General features: G+C 46.5%; 1 protein-coding gene and 1 long non-coding RNA gene across 13 annotated transcripts in view; one reads left to right on the plus strand and one right to left on the minus strand.

Moving 5' to 3' along the window:
• Positions 1 to 9,937, plus strand: part of HUWE1 (HECT, UBA and WWE domain containing E3 ubiquitin protein ligase 1) — a 152,398-nt gene extending 142,461 nt beyond the window's left edge. For all 12 annotated transcript variants that reach the window (XM_023202498.3, XM_023202503.3, XM_023202502.1 and 9 more), the window contains 11 exons: positions 348 to 444; positions 2,983 to 3,138; positions 3,710 to 3,955; positions 4,325 to 4,442; positions 5,084 to 5,224; positions 6,104 to 6,391; positions 6,518 to 6,623; positions 7,303 to 7,420; positions 8,035 to 8,216; positions 8,544 to 8,734; positions 9,317 to 9,937. In XM_023202498.3, coding sequence (XP_023058266.1) covers positions 348 to 444; positions 2,983 to 3,138; positions 3,710 to 3,955; positions 4,325 to 4,442; positions 5,084 to 5,224; positions 6,104 to 6,391; positions 6,518 to 6,623; positions 7,303 to 7,420; positions 8,035 to 8,216; positions 8,544 to 8,734; positions 9,317 to 9,419 — 1,746 coding nt within the window. In that variant the 3' untranslated portion in view covers positions 9,420 to 9,937. The remainder of the gene's footprint in view (positions 1 to 347; positions 445 to 2,982; positions 3,139 to 3,709; positions 3,956 to 4,324; positions 4,443 to 5,083; positions 5,225 to 6,103; positions 6,392 to 6,517; positions 6,624 to 7,302; positions 7,421 to 8,034; positions 8,217 to 8,543; positions 8,735 to 9,316) is intronic.
• A 24-nt stretch (positions 9,938 to 9,961) lies between these two features.
• The window catches only part of LOC111536182, an 8,355-nt gene continuing 1,967 nt past the window's right edge, over positions 9,962 to 16,349 (minus strand). The window contains exon 2 of the long non-coding RNA XR_002729666.1: positions 9,962 to 10,563. This is a non-coding gene — a long non-coding RNA (uncharacterized LOC111536182). The remainder of the gene's footprint in view (positions 10,564 to 16,349) is intronic.

The raw sequence follows: 16,349 nt of genomic DNA on the forward strand, positions 1-16,349 counted from the left end.
ACACACACACACACACACACACACACACACACACACACACACACACACCAGAAGACAAAGTCTGTATACAGAAGACTAGTTCTGACTGGTCACAGATCTGGATTGTAGACTGTAGGAAATGTAGGCATCCGAGGAGCTGTTGGGAAAAGCTTGGAAAACTTACACTGGAGAAAAGCGAGAGTTGGGAAAGGCATCCTTTTGTCCTGGATAGCTACAGTTTCCCCACCCAAATATGGGAAGTTTCTTTGCAAGCTCAATGTATGAGAAGTGGAAGGGCCAACTTCTAGCCTGCCTCTAAGGAAAGCAGAGTTGCACCCTTATGTGATTTTTGTCTCCCTTTTATCCAGTCGGAGTCTAGCCAGTCAGAGGCATCTGTCCGGAGGGAGGAATCACCCATGGATGTGGACCAGCCATCTCCCAGTGCTCAAGATACTCAATCCATTGGTCAGTACTACTTCCTGTTTCCAGCCGAGCAAAAGTCTTCTGGAATGTCGGCTGAATCCTCTGCTCCCAGCATATATAAGCCCGTGTTTTCCCATTTCTTCCAGTAAACCCTGGTTTCTGTAAATGATAACAGGTGTTTGACAACCAAGGCACACTTTTCTTTCCTGTAGTAAAGAAACTATATGGTTGGATATTATGCATTCAGACAGCATGTTTTTGTGGGGTTTTTTGTTATTGTGGTGGTGGTTTTTGAGACAGTCTCCCTCTGTTGCCAGGCTGGAATGCAGTGGCACGATCTCTGCTCACTGCAACCTCTGCCTCCTGGGTTCAAGCAATTCTCATGTCTCAGTCTCCCGAGTAGCTGGGATTACAGGCATGCGCCACCACACCTGGCTAGTTTTCGTATTTTTTTTTACTAGAGATGGAGTTTTGCCATGTTGTCCAGGCTGGTCTCGAACTCCTGACCTCAGGTGATCCACCTGCCTTGGCCTCCCAGAGTGTTAGAATTACAGGTGTGAGCCACCGCGCCCAGCCCAGCATGTGTTTTAAAACTTTTGTTTTATTATTGAGGCAGGGTCTTTCTCCATCACCTAAGCTAGGATGCAGTAATGCAGTCATAGCTCACTGCAACCTCAAATTTCTGGGCTCAGTCAATCCTCCTGCCTCGGCTATGAGTAGCTGGGACTATAAGGGACAGGCCACCATGCCCAGCTAATTTTTTTTATTTTTATAGAAACGGAGTCTCACTATGTTGCCCAGGCTGGTCTTGAACTCCTGGCCTCAAGCCATCCTCACTTCATTCTCCCATGTTTTATTTATTGATTGATTGATTGATTGATTGATTGATTGATTTTTGAGATGTAGTCTCACTCTGTCGCCCAGGGTGGAGTGCCAGTGGTGCCATCTCGGCTCACTGCAACCTCCGCCTCCTGGGTTAAAGTGATTGTCCTGCCTCAGCCTCCCAAGTAGATGGGATTACAGGCGTCCGCCACCATGCCTGGCTAATTTTTTTTTTTTTTTGTATTTTTAGTAGAGACAGGGTTTCGCCATATTGGCCAGGCTGGTTTCAGACTCCTGACCTCAGGTAATCCACCCGCCTTGGCCTCCCAAAGTGCTGGGATTACAGGTATGAGCCATGACCGACCAGCCTTAGTCTCCCATGTTTTAAATCTTGGCTCCCCCATTTACTGGCTCTGGGACTGAGGCAAACCTCTTCGTTAGGTTTCCTTGTTTAAAATAGGAATGTTCAGTTCTTAGGATTAAATGAGTTAACACATGTATAGTGGTTAGAGAAGCCTTGTAGGACAACCATTGTTGAAATGCTGTATTAAGTCATTTACTTTTCATCAGGATTTGGGGAGATAGATGTTATTCCTGTGTTCTGTATTCACCTTCTTTTACCTAAAGTAATATGATTTGCAAGTACCAGAGCCAGGATTCAAACCTAAGGCTGTCAACCTTGAAGAATAGTCAGGATTTGGGTAAAGAATGAACAGCAAAGGTCAAGAAGAAACCTAAGCAGGGCAGGTGTATGGGGGTTGGGGGTTGATGAGGAAACAGTCACTCCCCACCCAGAAGATGGGGCTGGGTCTTGCTGCTGAGCAGAGGTTAGAATAAGCCCCCAGTGAGTATCAGGAAAAGTACCAGCCATGGGGTTCCATCAGTCACACCATGGCTTCTCAGGGTTTTAAACTGCCCCAGGACAAGATGACTAATTTAGAAGGCATTAGACAGCCGGGCGTGGTGGCTCAGGCCTGTGCACTTTGGGAGGCCAAGGCAAGTGGATCTCAAGGGCAGGAGTTCAAGACCAGCCTGACCAACATGATGAAACCAAGTCTCTACTAAAAATACAAAAATTAGCCGGGCATAGTGGCTTGTGCCTGTAATTCCAGCTACTCAGGAGGCTGAGGCTGGAGAATCACTTGAACCCGGGAGGCAGAGGTTTCAGTGAGCCGAGATCACACCACTGCACTGCAGTCTGGGCAGCAGAACAAGACTCTGTCTCAGAAAAAAAAAACAAAAGGTATTAGACTTAGGGTTAGAAAGATCTAGTTTGATGTCCTGGTGCTGTCCTCCTCGGAAACCAAAATGAGGAAGAGACAGCCTACTTTCCAAGGCCAGCTGTCAGAATTCAATGACGATAGTGTCCTAAAACGTCATGTGTAAACTGGACAGCAACCATCCAGAACTCCACTGTTGTCTCATTACCCTGAGGTAATCCACAGATTCTCTTGAAACTAGTGAGGCGGTGACTAGACTAGCACTGTCCGGATCTGCAGTAGCACCTGTGGCTTTTGAGCACCTTAAATGTGGCTAGTGCAACTGAGGAGCCAGATTCATTATTTTATTTATTCTATTCAATGTAAATGCCATACAGCACAGTCCTAGACCTTGTTTCAGATGTTGCTCGGTGAGTACCACTGAGTGGCCACTGGTTCCCTCTACTTGCTCTGTATATTAGTTGGTGCGTTTGGTCTAGAAAAAGCTAAGTAGAAGGGAAATTTTGAAAACTTTGACTCTCTTCTGTGTGCCCTCCAGCCTCCGATGGAACCCCACAGGGGGAGAAGGAAAAGGAAGAAAGACCACCTGAGTTACCCCTGCTCAGTGAGCAGCTGAGCTTGGACGAGCTGTGGGACATGCTGGGGGAGTGTCTAAAGGAACTAGAGGAATCCCATGACCAGCATGCTGTGCTAGGTGAGTTGTGGGCTAAAGGCCCAGGTCCCAACCCACTGGTCTGCTCTGGGGACCTTCCTGCCAGCTTGTTTTTCTTCCTTCCAGGTTACTCCTCTCAGTGTCTCTGTAATGAGAGTTCAAAAGAGAAGCGTTTTTTCTCTGACCTCAGTATAAAAAAGATTGACCTTCTCTTTTAATAGCTGGTGTCTTGCACTTTGTAGACAAGGTGAATCTTTATAACTGGTTACCTATCCCATTTTTCTTTGGCTTCAAGCAAGTTCCTCTGTGACTTGGTTCTACTATCATATTTCCCTGCAAGTTCTCATTGTTTCTACTTTTTTTTTTTTTTTTTGAATCAGAAATGAGGTCTCACTATGTTGCCCAGGGTGATCTCAAACTCCTGGGCTCAAGCAATTTTCCCACCTCGGCCTCCCAGATTGCTGGGATCATAGGTGTGAGCCACCACACCTAGCCTAGTTTTCATTATTTCTTCTTCCATATTTATTTTTATAATTTGTTTTTGAGGGCAAACAGGTTTGCATGTTGAAGTTTGCAAAGTAAAATGTTACTTCCCCATCATTCCTACCCCTAGTGCTACAGCCTGCCGTCGAGGCCTTCTTTCTGGTCCATGCCACAGAGCGGGAGAGCAAGCCTCCTGTCCGAGACACCCGTGAGAGTCAGCTGGCACACATCAAGGACGAGCCTCCTCCACTCTCCCCTGCCCCCTTAACCCCAGCCACGCCTTCCTCCCTTGACCCATTCTTCTCCCGGGAGCCCTCATCTATGCACATCTCCTCAAGCCTGCCCCCTGACACACAGAAGTTCCTTCGCTTTGCAGGTACAGGGAACTTTTAGGCTGCCAGGTGTAGAAGGCTTCATTTTAAACAGTATTGTTCCATACAGTTAATCCTTAGCGATTCCATAGAGAGAGAGAGAGAGTGTGTGTGTGTGTGTATGTGTGTGTGTGTATACACACCTGTGTATGTAAACCCTGCATGGTTTCCCATGGCCTCGGGATACTCAGATTTAGAATAGAAATGCTCAGATTCACGTTCACACCTCAAGGGTTGGCCCTTGGTTTTGATTAGTCCTTTTAAAGCCCTGAAATAAGAAAGAGGAAGGAAGAGAGAGTTACTAGCTGGTTGGCTGTCTTACAGCTTCTGGGGCCCATGATGTGCTTAATTCTTGCTGTCACTTCTCCCCTCAGAGACTCACCGCACTGTGTTAAACCAGATCCTACGGCAATCCACGACCCACCTTGCTGATGGGCCTTTTGCTGTCCTGGTAGACTACATTCGTGTCCTCGACTTTGATGTCAAGCGCAAGTATGTGTCCTTGATATTGGGGGGTGGAGGGGTGGTGAGAACTCCTCAAATGGTAACTCACCTCTGAAGTTACTCTTGAGGCCACAGGTTTCCTGTGGCGGCAGCACTTGGAATATAGTGGTGGTGGGGAGGGAAGAGACAGCTGTACCATTGATGGCCATCATACCTAAATACTCCTTGGGCTTCTCCACCCCATCTGCATTTTTCATCAGCAAAGCAGAGTCACATGATTTTTGAACCACACGATTTCTAAAGTTCTGTTTCATCCTTTGGGGGTAGTACAGAAGGCACAGGTGGCCATAGTACATGCACAGCAGGGTTCCAGGGCTTCCACAACACTCCTGGAGTCTTCCCTATGCCTCTCCTCCTCCTGGTGCATGTGTACATGCTTACCTGCTTGTGGCAGAAATCACATGTCACAATCTTTGTGGGTCCTTACCCAGTGGAGGTAAGAAAAATTTAGAGTTGGTAATGAGTGATCTACCTCTCCCAACTACTGGGCATTTCCCAAACAGTGGGGAGCAGAGATCAAAGTGTTTGGAGGGTAGAAGGAGCATCATTGTGGGTCTTCTTCCTAATCACACAAACAAATTTGTTCTGCCACCCTTAATCCTGTCTTCCTTCCTTTTCTACCTCCCAAGATATTTCCGCCAAGAGCTGGAGCGTTTAGATGAGGGGCTCCGGAAAGAAGACATGGCTGTGCATGTCCGTCGTGACCATGTGTTTGAAGATTCCTATCGTGAGCTGCATCGCAAATCCCCTGAAGAAATGAAGAATCGATTGTAAGGGCCCAGGAACGGAGAAAAGATGGCGGGTGGGAGGTGGGGTCTCCTGCACAGTAGTGATGGCTTGCTCTAGCCTCAAATTTAGGGAGGTTCTGCCGTCCCTAATAGGAATTACCTATAGGAATCTTGTTTTAGATAATCTTACTGAGTTGTCTTCTATCTTCTGGGCCTGCCCTGCTGGCTGGCCCCTTAGCTAAGCTACCCAACAATTCCCAGACAGACAGGAAAGTCTTTGGTGTTTATAAGGATATACCTGCTGGCTTTGCAATGAGAGCTTTACCATTGGTATACTAGGAATGCCCATGTATGAGTGGCCTCCACCAAACTGGTAACTGCTCACTGGTGATTCTGAAGCCACCTAGAGGAGATCGGCAGTTTTTGATCGTGAGCATAGGAGCTGATGAGATGAAAGACCTATTCGAGTCATTTAATGATTCCTCCCCATCTCTTGTGTGGGCTCACCATCTGTGTAATCACAAGAAGTCAGGGAGTCTCCCTAGACAGACTATATGCCATGTTCTTCCATCAAATACCTTTAGAGAATTTGGACTCTGGGCTTATCCCTCTCTAATACCACTTTTCTCCCCTCTCACTTAACCTAAGCAAGCCTTCATTTATTCCTCTGATACCTTTCCTATTGGTGTTTTCCGGAATACCTGTTAACCTTGACTATTTTGGGACATCTCTCTCAGTGGTGCTTTTGTTTGGTCCCAGATCTCCACCCCACTTCTGGGCTGTCCTGGCACTCTCTCTGTTCACCTCTTCATCTGACACTGCACCCCCAGACACTGCTTCACAGTCTGTCACTCACACAAATGACTGGATGTATCCTGGGTTTTCTGCACAACTCTTTTCTGCTTCTGCTTTCTTATGCAGGTATATAGTGTTTGAAGGAGAAGAAGGGCAGGATGCTGGCGGGCTCCTGCGGGAGTGGTACATGATCATCTCTCGAGAGATGTTTAACCCTATGTATGCCTTGTTCCGTACCTCACCTGGTGATCGAGTCACCTACACCATCAATCCATCTTCCCACTGCAACCCCAACCACCTCAGCTACTTCAAGTTTGTCGGACGCATTGTGGCCAAAGCTGTATATGACAACCGTCTTCTGGAGTGCTACTTTACTCGATCCTTTTACAAACACATCTTGGGCAAGTCAGTCAGGTGAGGATGAGGCATAGTCCTGGGACTATCCTCAGTCCTGGGGGTCTTGTATTTTTGTGTCCCATCCTTGTGCTCCCTCTTCCCCCCACCCACAAACCATGACCCTGTATAATTGTGTTTTTCTAGATATACAGATATGGAGAGTGAAGATTACCACTTCTACCAGGGTCTGGTTTATCTGCTGGAAAATGATGTCTCCACACTAGGCTATGACCTCACCTTCAGCACTGAGGTAGGTCAAGAAATCCTAATCACAGCACATTCTAGCCAGTATAGAAGATCCATTCCAGGTTCACCTTAGAACTAGCACTGCGTGACTTTCTCATAGTTCTAGGGAAGCATCTTGACTTCTTAAAGCTGCAGCAGGTGTTTGTGAGTGACATCACAAACAGGAAAACCAGGATTTGCAGGCCATTTCCTAGTTTCACCTTTATTTGAAAAATAAATAAATAAATAAATAAAATGCTCTAGTACATAATTCTTCATTCCCAAGGGTAAATATAGAAATTTTGTACACCAGCTATTGATTGTAGAAAAATTGTACAAATGTAAGTGGGGGGTAAATGAAGGTAATTAAGGTTACTCTTCTCCCAAATTGTTTTCCTAAGAGATTACATTCCGCTATGTATGTTAGCCACTTCCTTTTCCCTTTTACCACTGACAGTTGCCTTACTCTCTTCTGACTTCTTTGTGGATCTTAGAGCCAAAGAGTATTTTCCTCTTTCCTACCGAAAGCCTTTCCCTGTCAGGCGAGTTGCTAGCTGTGAGTAGTGAAAAAAGTCACTATTTTGTATGTACTTGCCTCATCTCTCTGCCCAGGACATGGCAAGGGGTTTAGGGTGTGTTCCTAGGTATCTAATCCCATCCTAGACGAAGTCTGATATGTATGATTGGTGTTTTGGTTGTTCTAGGTCCAAGAGTTTGGAGTTTGTGAAGTTCGTGACCTCAAACCCAATGGGGCCAACATCTTGGTAACAGAGGAGAATAAGAAGGAGTATGTACACCTGGTATGCCAGATGAGAATGACAGGTAGGGGAAATGTTCCTAGTCCTCTAGTTGCTCAATATGAGCAGAGGACAGACTTGATTCATTTGATAGGCATGTTTTGTTTTCCTCCACTATGACAAAGCCACAAATGCCTTGCACAAAAGACAAAACACTTGATCAAAAATACTTAACTTTGGGTGTGGTGGCTCACGCCTGTAATCCCAGCACTTTGGGAGGCCAAGGCAGGTGGATCAGTCGAGGTCAGGAGTTTGAGACCAGCCTGGTGGGAGGCTGAGGCAGAAGAATTGCTTGAACCTGGGAGGTGGAGGTTACAGTGAGCTGAGGTTGCACCACTCTACTCCAGCCTGGGTGACAGAGTGAGACTCCGTCTCAAAAAAAAACAAAACAAAACAAACAAAAAAAATCACCACTGGGCACAGTGGCTCACACTTGTAATCTTAGCACTTTGGGAGGCTGAGGCAGGAGGATAGCTTGAGCCCAGGGAGTTGAGACTAGCCTGGGCAAAATCAACCAGGCATGGTGGTGCATGCCTGTAGTCCCAGCTAACAGTGGTAGATGGGACCCAGACTGGGGATCTCTGACCTCTACAGTTGTGTGAGTTTAGAAATCATGTGGCTTTTTGGTTATCTCACCAGGAGCCATCCGCAAGCAGCTGGCGGCTTTCTTAGAAGGCTTCTATGAGATCATTCCAAAGCGCCTCATTTCCATCTTCACTGAGCAGGAGTTAGAGCTGCTTATATCAGGACTGCCCACCATTGACATCGATGATCTGAAATCCAACACTGAATACCACAAGTACCAGTCCAACTCTATTCAGGTGAGCTGCTGCTGGCATCCCTCTTCATATGGTCCTCTCATATGGTCCTCTAGGCAACGCTAGTTTGTGTGATAACAAATAAACCAGTAGTACTCTTAGAAGACGGTGCATGTAGAAGACAGTCTACCTATATCTAACTCTCTGTTCTCCTGGAGCATAGCCGACTTCTCTTGGCCATCTTATGAATGAAAGGGACTAAAGCTCATCCCACAGAAGGGACTTGCCTCAGATACCAAGTCCAGTCCTATTTCCCAGATTCCATCCCCCTACCCTGCTGTTTCTAGGAGCTTTCTACCTAACACTGGCTTCATGGGTCCCTTCTTACAGATCCAGTGGTTCTGGAGAGCATTGCGTTCTTTCGACCAAGCTGACCGTGCCAAGTTCCTCCAGTTTGTCACGGGTACTTCCAAGGTGCCCCTGCAAGGCTTTGCTGCCCTCGAAGGCATGAATGGCATTCAGAAGTTTCAGATCCATCGAGATGACAGGTCCACAGATCGCCTGCCTTCAGCTCACACATGGTAAAAGGAAGGGTTTGTTTCTCCTTTTCAGCGCTTAGATTGAGCTTGCATACTTGATGTTTTCAGGACCCTACCCAAGATTGGGAACGCAAATGTGGCTGAGTCCTGGACCTTGGGTAACTCACAATTTGGTGTTTCTATGGAGGTGATGTTTGAGATGAGATGTGCTAGACACAGTGGGGGCTGGGGAGACACTGGCAGGTAAACAGCACCACAAGAGAGCATGGTGTATTCCAGGACCAGCGTGACTGGAGCAAGGAGGAGTTGCAGGGAGCAGAAGTCTAAAGAGCTCAGCAGAGTGACTCTGAAAATCTCCTTCAAGTTTGCACTTTAGCCTGTGGGCGAGTGAGGCCAGGATGTTTAAGGAGGAGTGACAGGGTCAGATTTTTGGTTTTGGTGCCCGATTGCCAGTTTGGGAGCCAGATAAAGGAGGGCAGACTGGGCTGAGACAAGATTGGGAGTCATCAAGAAGCAGGGAGTTGGTTTCTTCAGGGAGGGGAGGGGCTGGTGGGCACCATGGGAACACACAGATTTGGTTATCTGTCATCCCTCACCACAAACTGATCTTTCTTCTTTCCTTAGTTTTAATCAGCTGGATCTGCCTGCCTATGAGAGCTTTGAGAAGCTCCGCCACATGCTACTATTGGCTATCCAGGAGTGCTCTGAAGGCTTTGGGCTGGCCTAATAAGGCCCTGCCCACCTCTGTGGGTTTTTTTTTTACCATTGTTGGACCTGGGGAGGGGGGAGTTAAAAAAACAACCAGAAAGAAATTGTCAAAAACCAATAAATGAAATCCACCAACTCACCGTGTGTGTCCCAGCTGCCCCATCTTCCCCAGCGCATACCTATTTCTCTTCTCATTCTCTCCCCGCCACCTGTTTCCTCACCTTCTCTCCCCTTTCCATGCCGTCCATGATCCCCGCCCCATGTGTTTAAAAGGCAGTAGCCTTTGCAGGGACCTGTCTGTCCCAACTGTTTGAACAGTGTGCTCCTCAGATTCTGTGTTCAGAAGGATTTGCTGCATTGAGACTTGAAACCTTTGGATAGGGGAAAAAATTATATATATATATATTTTTTTGTTCTGTTTGCATTTCTTAATTTGTGCTTGGAATGTGTTGATGTGCACAGCTAATGATTCAATGCGAGACAAGATTGGCGTCTGTGTTGTGGAGGTTTCAAATAAAGAGCACTCTTCATAACTCACTTTTCACAATGGAGTTTTTTTCAAACTTTAAAAAAAAAAAAACTCTTAAGCACATGCTAGGCATCTGGAGAAAAGATCCGAATGGATTCTCCAGGAAACCATCCCTGCCCGACCCGCTTGCCCACCTACCTCCACCACTGGTGCAACTTCCTCCTTCAGAGTCAGTTTCTGCAGTCAGGAGAGATTGGCAGTTCACCAGAAATTGGGGGTGGGGGCATCTGTTTTTTTTTTTAGAATAGGAGCTGCACTTGGGGATGGTGATGGTGTTAGAGATTGCAGCCCAGGACACAAAGCATCACCTTGCTCAAGGGGAACAAACTGCAGCAGGTTGTACAAAACAGAGCTCACTTGACCCAGCCCAGGGTTTTACTTAGTGAGCCTAATAGTCTTGAGTCTGGGGCTCAGTTTTAGATTTTTATTTCATTAATGTTTGTTTATTTCTAATAAATTTTAATAAGCAAGTAATTTAGGTCACCAGAAGACTATTCTTTTTGTTTGTCTATTTTTGTTGTCACTCCCTCTCGTCATCTGTCTGCCAGTCTGTTCACAGATCACCTTGTAGTCCCTCGTGGTGTTTACTCCATCCAGTGCTTAAAGCTGATCTAAGGACTTCGATGGTTCCAGCCTTCAAAGAAAAAAATAATTTAATAAAAATTTAGTTAGAAAAAATATCCCCAAGTGGTGCTTGCCTTGTGTGGTTTTTCTCATTCCCTGAGGGTGCTGCCTCTGAATAGATTGTCCCCTTGACCTTGTCCCAAAGTGTGGGTCTAGGAAAGCAAGGGTGTGTCTTTAACCTGATCCCCTGGTCCTGGAGCCAAGGCTGCTAGCCATTTCCCCCTTTTTTAGTGTTTCCACTCTTGTGCCTGGCCCTTCTGAGAAGGCAGAGGAATCGCCCCATTCCTGTTACTCAGCTTCTAGTAGGGAGGTGAAGACAGTGATTAGTTTTGTAACACATAGAAGTGCCTGGCCTAGCTAGCCTCGAGAGTCAGGGAAAGCTCTCCATCGTCGGTGCACTTGGATTGCAGCCTAAAGCTGTGTAGGAGTTGAGGTTAAGCACGGAGGGGTCATACAATTCAAGGCAGCAGGAGTTTAGTTGCTTAGAGTCCAGAGGGACTTTAAAATGGAAGAGACCAGGTGTGGTGGCTCACACCTGTATTTCCCAGCACTTTGGGAGGCTGAGGCGGGTGGGTCACCTGAGATAAGGAGTTCAAGACCAGCCTGGCCAAAACGGCAAAACCCTGTCTCTACTGAAAACAAGCCGGGCGTGCTGGCGGGCGCCTGCAGCCCCAGCTACTGGCGGTCCTAGCCACCGCGCCAGTCCCAGCCAGGCTCTGTGACTCATGCCTGTAATCCCAGCACTTTGGGAGGCTGAAGCAGGAGAATCGCTTGAACCCAGGAGGCGAAGGTTGCAGTGAGCTGAGATCACACCATTGCACTCCAGCCTGGGTGACCAAGTGAGACTCAGTCTCAAAAAGAAAAAAAAAAGAGGAATAAGCAGAAAGAGTAGAATTTGTCAATAAGCAGTAAGATTAACTGGTTCTTTGAAATAAAGGTCTGGCAGGTAATTTAAGTTTGAAAGTAAAGGGGGTTCCTGGGTTGGAGGTTGGGGGTTGATTGTGGAAGCTGGGAGTACAGATGAAATAATCCTGTGGGAAATGGAAGCAAATCTCATTCAGTGGGATACTACAGAAACAGAACATAATCAAGTATGATTTGCCCCTGGGATATGTGTAATGTGATATTAATTACCTGTCAGATGAGAAACATTGTCCATAGATGGCAAGGCATTTGTTCACATTCAAGAACCATTCCTGGCAACCTTTAAAGGTAAAGCTCCTAGCTTGATAGGTAGTTTCAGACCAACAGCCAACATCACACTTGAAAGATAATGGCTAATTATCACCATTAGTGCTGCTCTGCTATTCTGCAGTTTTCTATTTCAGTAAAACAGGAAACAAATGGTATAACTGTTAAAGAGAAACCATTTGCTAACAGTCAAAAGTTATTGGAGCGGGGCATGGTGGTTCATGCTTTGTAATCCCATGGCTTTCAGAGGCCAAGGTGGGAGGATTGCTTGAGTTCAGGAATTCAAGGCCAGCCTGGGGAACATAGCAAGACCTCCCCTCTACTAAAAATTTTTAAATAAATCTAGGCATGGTGGCACACACCTGTAGTCCCAGCTACTCAGGAAGCTGAGGTGGGATGATTGCTTGAGCCCCAAAAATTAAGGCTGCTATGAGCTATGATCATGCCATTGCACTCCGGCCTGGGAGACAGCAAGACTCCATCTAAAAAAAAAAAAAAGTATTGGAACTTAAAACAGTCTAGCAAGAAACTTGGCTATAATGAACAAACTATTCACATAAAACTTATTATCTAACATAAATGTGAATTGTAACAAATTCCTATAATGGAGTCCTAAATAGTAGTGAAAATATCAATTGCATACATCACATGCACAGTTTCAATGATAAAGTTTCAGGCTGGGCGTGGTGGTGTGTGCCTGTAGTCCCAGCTACTTGGGAAGCTGAGGCGGAATTATCACTTGATCCTGGGAGGGAGGTCAGGGCTGCAGTGAGCTGAGATCGTACCGCTGCACTCTAGCCTAGGCAGCAAAGTGAGACCCTATCTCAGAAAAAAAAAAAAAAAAAGTTTCAGGAGGGTACATACATGTAAGACCTGCTTAAAAGTTGCAAAATCATGCAATATAGGTAGAGTATGAAAAACCATGAGGATGATAAAATCTTGCACAATGTTCAGGACAAGTTATGGGATAATGCAGGGGTAGACAGAAGGGGATGTGACTGGGAAGAGGCACATTACACAGGGCTTCAACTACATTGGTGATGTTTTCTCTTTTTTTTTTTTTTTTTTTGAGACAGTCTCGCTTTGTCACCCAGGCTGGAGTGAGGTGGCACGTGATCGGCTCACTGCAACCTCCACCTCCCAGGTTCAAAAGATTCTCCTGCCTCAGCCTCCCGAGTAGCTGGGACTTTGGGCATGCACCACCAGGCCTGGCTAATTTTTTTTTTTTTTAGTGGAGTCAGAGTTCATCATGTTGGCCAGGCTGGTCTCCAACTCCTCAGCCTCTAAAAGTGCTGGGATTACAGATGTGAGCCACTGCCCCTGGCCTTTTTCTTTTTTTTTTTTTTTTTTTTTTTTTTTTTTTTTTTTTTTTTTTTGAGTAATTTTTTTTGTCTTTGTTACAGAGTCAGAGTCTCAACTCTGTTGCCCAGGCTGGAGTGCAGTGGTGTAATCCCTGCTCACTGCAACCTCTACCATCAGGGCTCAAGCCACCCTCCCACCTCAGTCTCCCAAGTAGCTGGGGCTACAGGCACGTGCCACCACACCTGACTGATTTTTGTGTTTTTTGTAGAGACGTGGTTTCACCATGTTGGCCAGGCTGGTCTCGAACTCCTGGGCTCAGGTGATCCACCCACCTTGGTCTCCCAGAGTTCTGGGATTACAAGCGGGAGACACGGCGCCCCGTGATGTTTTGTTTCTTAAGCGGGGTTGTGCTGGGTGTGTGAGTGAATGTTCCTTGTAATACTATGTACTATGAAACTTCATAACTTCTATACATCTGAAATGTTTCATAACACCCTTTTTGAGATATAAAATTTATTAAATTTTACAATGCATTTGAGGTAGGTAGCAGGGAGATATCAGTCCTGTTCAGTAAAAATTATAGGAGGCCATTGGTTTGAACTAAGCTCCTGCACTAGGCTCCAACAGACCAAACAAAATAAAAATGGAGTCACCCATACTAAAGTTCCACTTCACCAAACATAAACTAAGTTATTACCCGACCTTCCAACAAATCAGGAGAAAGAGATAACATCCAATTTCCCCAAGTCAGTTTAAATCTTCAATCAGCATGATAATAACGCTCCCTCTGCTTTAATCCTTACACAAAAAAGCCTGAAGTTACCTGATGCTAACTACAACTGACCCTTGAACAACGTGGGGGATAGGGGACTGACCAACCATCCGTGCCACTGAAAGTCCACATATGACTTTGGACTCCCCCAAAACTAGCCAGGCACAGTTGACTCACACCTGTCATCCCAACATTTTGGGCGGCCAAGGCAGGAGGATCACTTAAGTCCAGGAGTTCAAGACCAGCTTGGACAATACAGTGAGACCATGTCTCTACAAAAAATATAATAATTAAAAAAAAAAAAAAAAAACTGGCCGGGCTCGGTGGCTCACCCCTGTAATTCCAGTACTTTGGGAGGCTGAAGTGGGCAAATCATGTGAGTCCAGGAGTTTGAGACCAGCCTGGGCAACATGGTGAAACCCCGTTTCTACAAAAAAGACAAAAAAAATTAGCTGGGTATGGTGGTGCACACCTGTAGTCCCAGCTACTCAAGAGGCTGAGGTGGGAGGATTGCTTGTGCTGGGAGGCGGAGGTTGCAGTGAGCCAAGATCATGCCACTGCACTCCAGCCTGGGTGACAGAGTGAAACACCATTTAAAAATAATAATAATAATAACTAATAGCCCACTCTTGATCAGAAGCCTTACTAATAATGTAAACAGTCTGTTAGTCTGTTTTCACATCACTATAAAGAACTGTCTGAGATTGGGTAATTTCTAAAGGAAAGAGGTTTAATTGACTCACAGTTCTGCCTGGCTGGGGAGGCCACGGGATACTTACAATCATGGCAGAAAGCAAAGGAGAAGCAAGGCACCTTCTTTGCAAGATGGCAGGAGAGAGCACAGGGGAAACTGCCACTTTTAAGCCATTGGATGTCATGAGAACTTCCTCACTGTCATGATAACAGCATGGAGGAACCACCCCCATCATCCAATCACCTCCCGCCAGGTCCCGCACTCGACACATGGGATTACAATTCAAGATGAGATTTGGGTGGGGACACAGGGCCAAACCATATCATTCCACCCCTGGCCCCTCCAAATCTCATGTCCTGTTCACATTTCAAAACAAATTATGCCTTCCCGACAGTACCCCAAAGTCTTAACTAATTCCAGCATTAACTCAAAAGTCCGAGTTTAGTCTCATCTGAGATGGGGAAAGTCCCTTCCACTTATGAGCCTGTGAAATCCAAAGCAAGTTAGTTACTTCCAAGATACAATGGGGGTATAGGCATTGGGTAAATGTTCCCATTTCAAATGGGAGAAATTGGCCAAAACAAAGGGCCCCAGGTCCCACGCAAGTCTGGAACCCAGTGGGGCAGTCATTAAATCTTAAAGCTGTGAAATGATCTCCTTTGACTCCATGTCTCACATCCAGGCAACACTGATGCAAGGGGTGGGCTCCCAAGGCCTTGAGCAGCTCTTCCCTTGTGGCTTTGCAGGGTACAGCCCCCACAACTGCTTTCACAAGCTGGCATTGTGTGTCTGCGGCTTTTCCAGGTGCATGGTGCAAGCTGCCAGTGGATCTACCATTCTGGGACCTGGAGGACAGTGGCCCTCTTCTCACAACTCCACCAGGCAGTGTCCCAGTGGGGGGACTTTGCGTGGGAGCTCCAACCCCACATTTCCCCTCTGCATTGCCCTAGTAGATGTTCTCCATGAGGGCTCCACCCCTGGATCAAACATGTCTGGACATCCAGGTGTCGTCATACATCCTCTGAAATCCAGGTGGAGGTTCTGAAACCTCAACTCTTTTTTTTTTTTTTGAAACTGAGCGTCGCTCTGTCACCCCGGTTGGAGAGCAATAGTGCGATCTCAGCTCACTGCAACATTTGCCCCCCAGGTTCAAGCAATTCTCGTGCCTCAGCCTCCAGAGTAGCTGGGATTATAGGCACATGCCACCATGCCTGGCTAATTTTTTTGTATTTGTAGTAGAGACGGGGTTTCACCATGTTGGTCAGACTCATCTTGAATTCCTGACTTCAAATGATCTACCCACCTCAGCCTCCCAAAATGCTGAGATTACAGGCATGAGCTACCACGCCTGACCCCAAACCTCAACTCTTGTCTTCTGCACACCTGCAGGCCCAACCCCACATGGAAGCTGCCAAGTCTTGGGGCTTGCACCCTCTGAAGCAAAGGCTGGAGCAATACCTTGGCCCTTTTAGCCACAGCTGGAGCTGGAGAGACTGGGATGCATGGCACAAACCCCCGAGGCTGCACAGAGCAAGAGGGGCGGGCGGGGCTGGGTCTGGCCCACAAAACCATTTTTCCCTAAAAGGCCTCTGGGCCTGTGATGGGAGGGGTTGCTGTGAAGACATGCCCTGGAGATATTTTCCCCATTGACTTGGTGATTAACATTAGGCTCCTCTTCACTTTTGTAACTGTCTGCAGCCAGTTTGAATTTCTTCCCAGAAAATGGGTTTTTCTTCTCTGCTTCATGATCAGGCTGCAAATTTTCCAAACTTTTATGCTGTTTCCCTTTTAAATAAAAGTTCCAGTTTCAGATAATCTCTTTGTGAACACATATGAC

Source organism: Piliocolobus tephrosceles, chromosome 12 (assembly GCF_002776525.5).
Source record: "Piliocolobus tephrosceles isolate RC106 chromosome 12, ASM277652v3, whole genome shotgun sequence".
NCBI classification, from domain to species: domain Eukaryota; kingdom Metazoa; phylum Chordata; class Mammalia; order Primates; family Cercopithecidae; genus Piliocolobus; species Piliocolobus tephrosceles.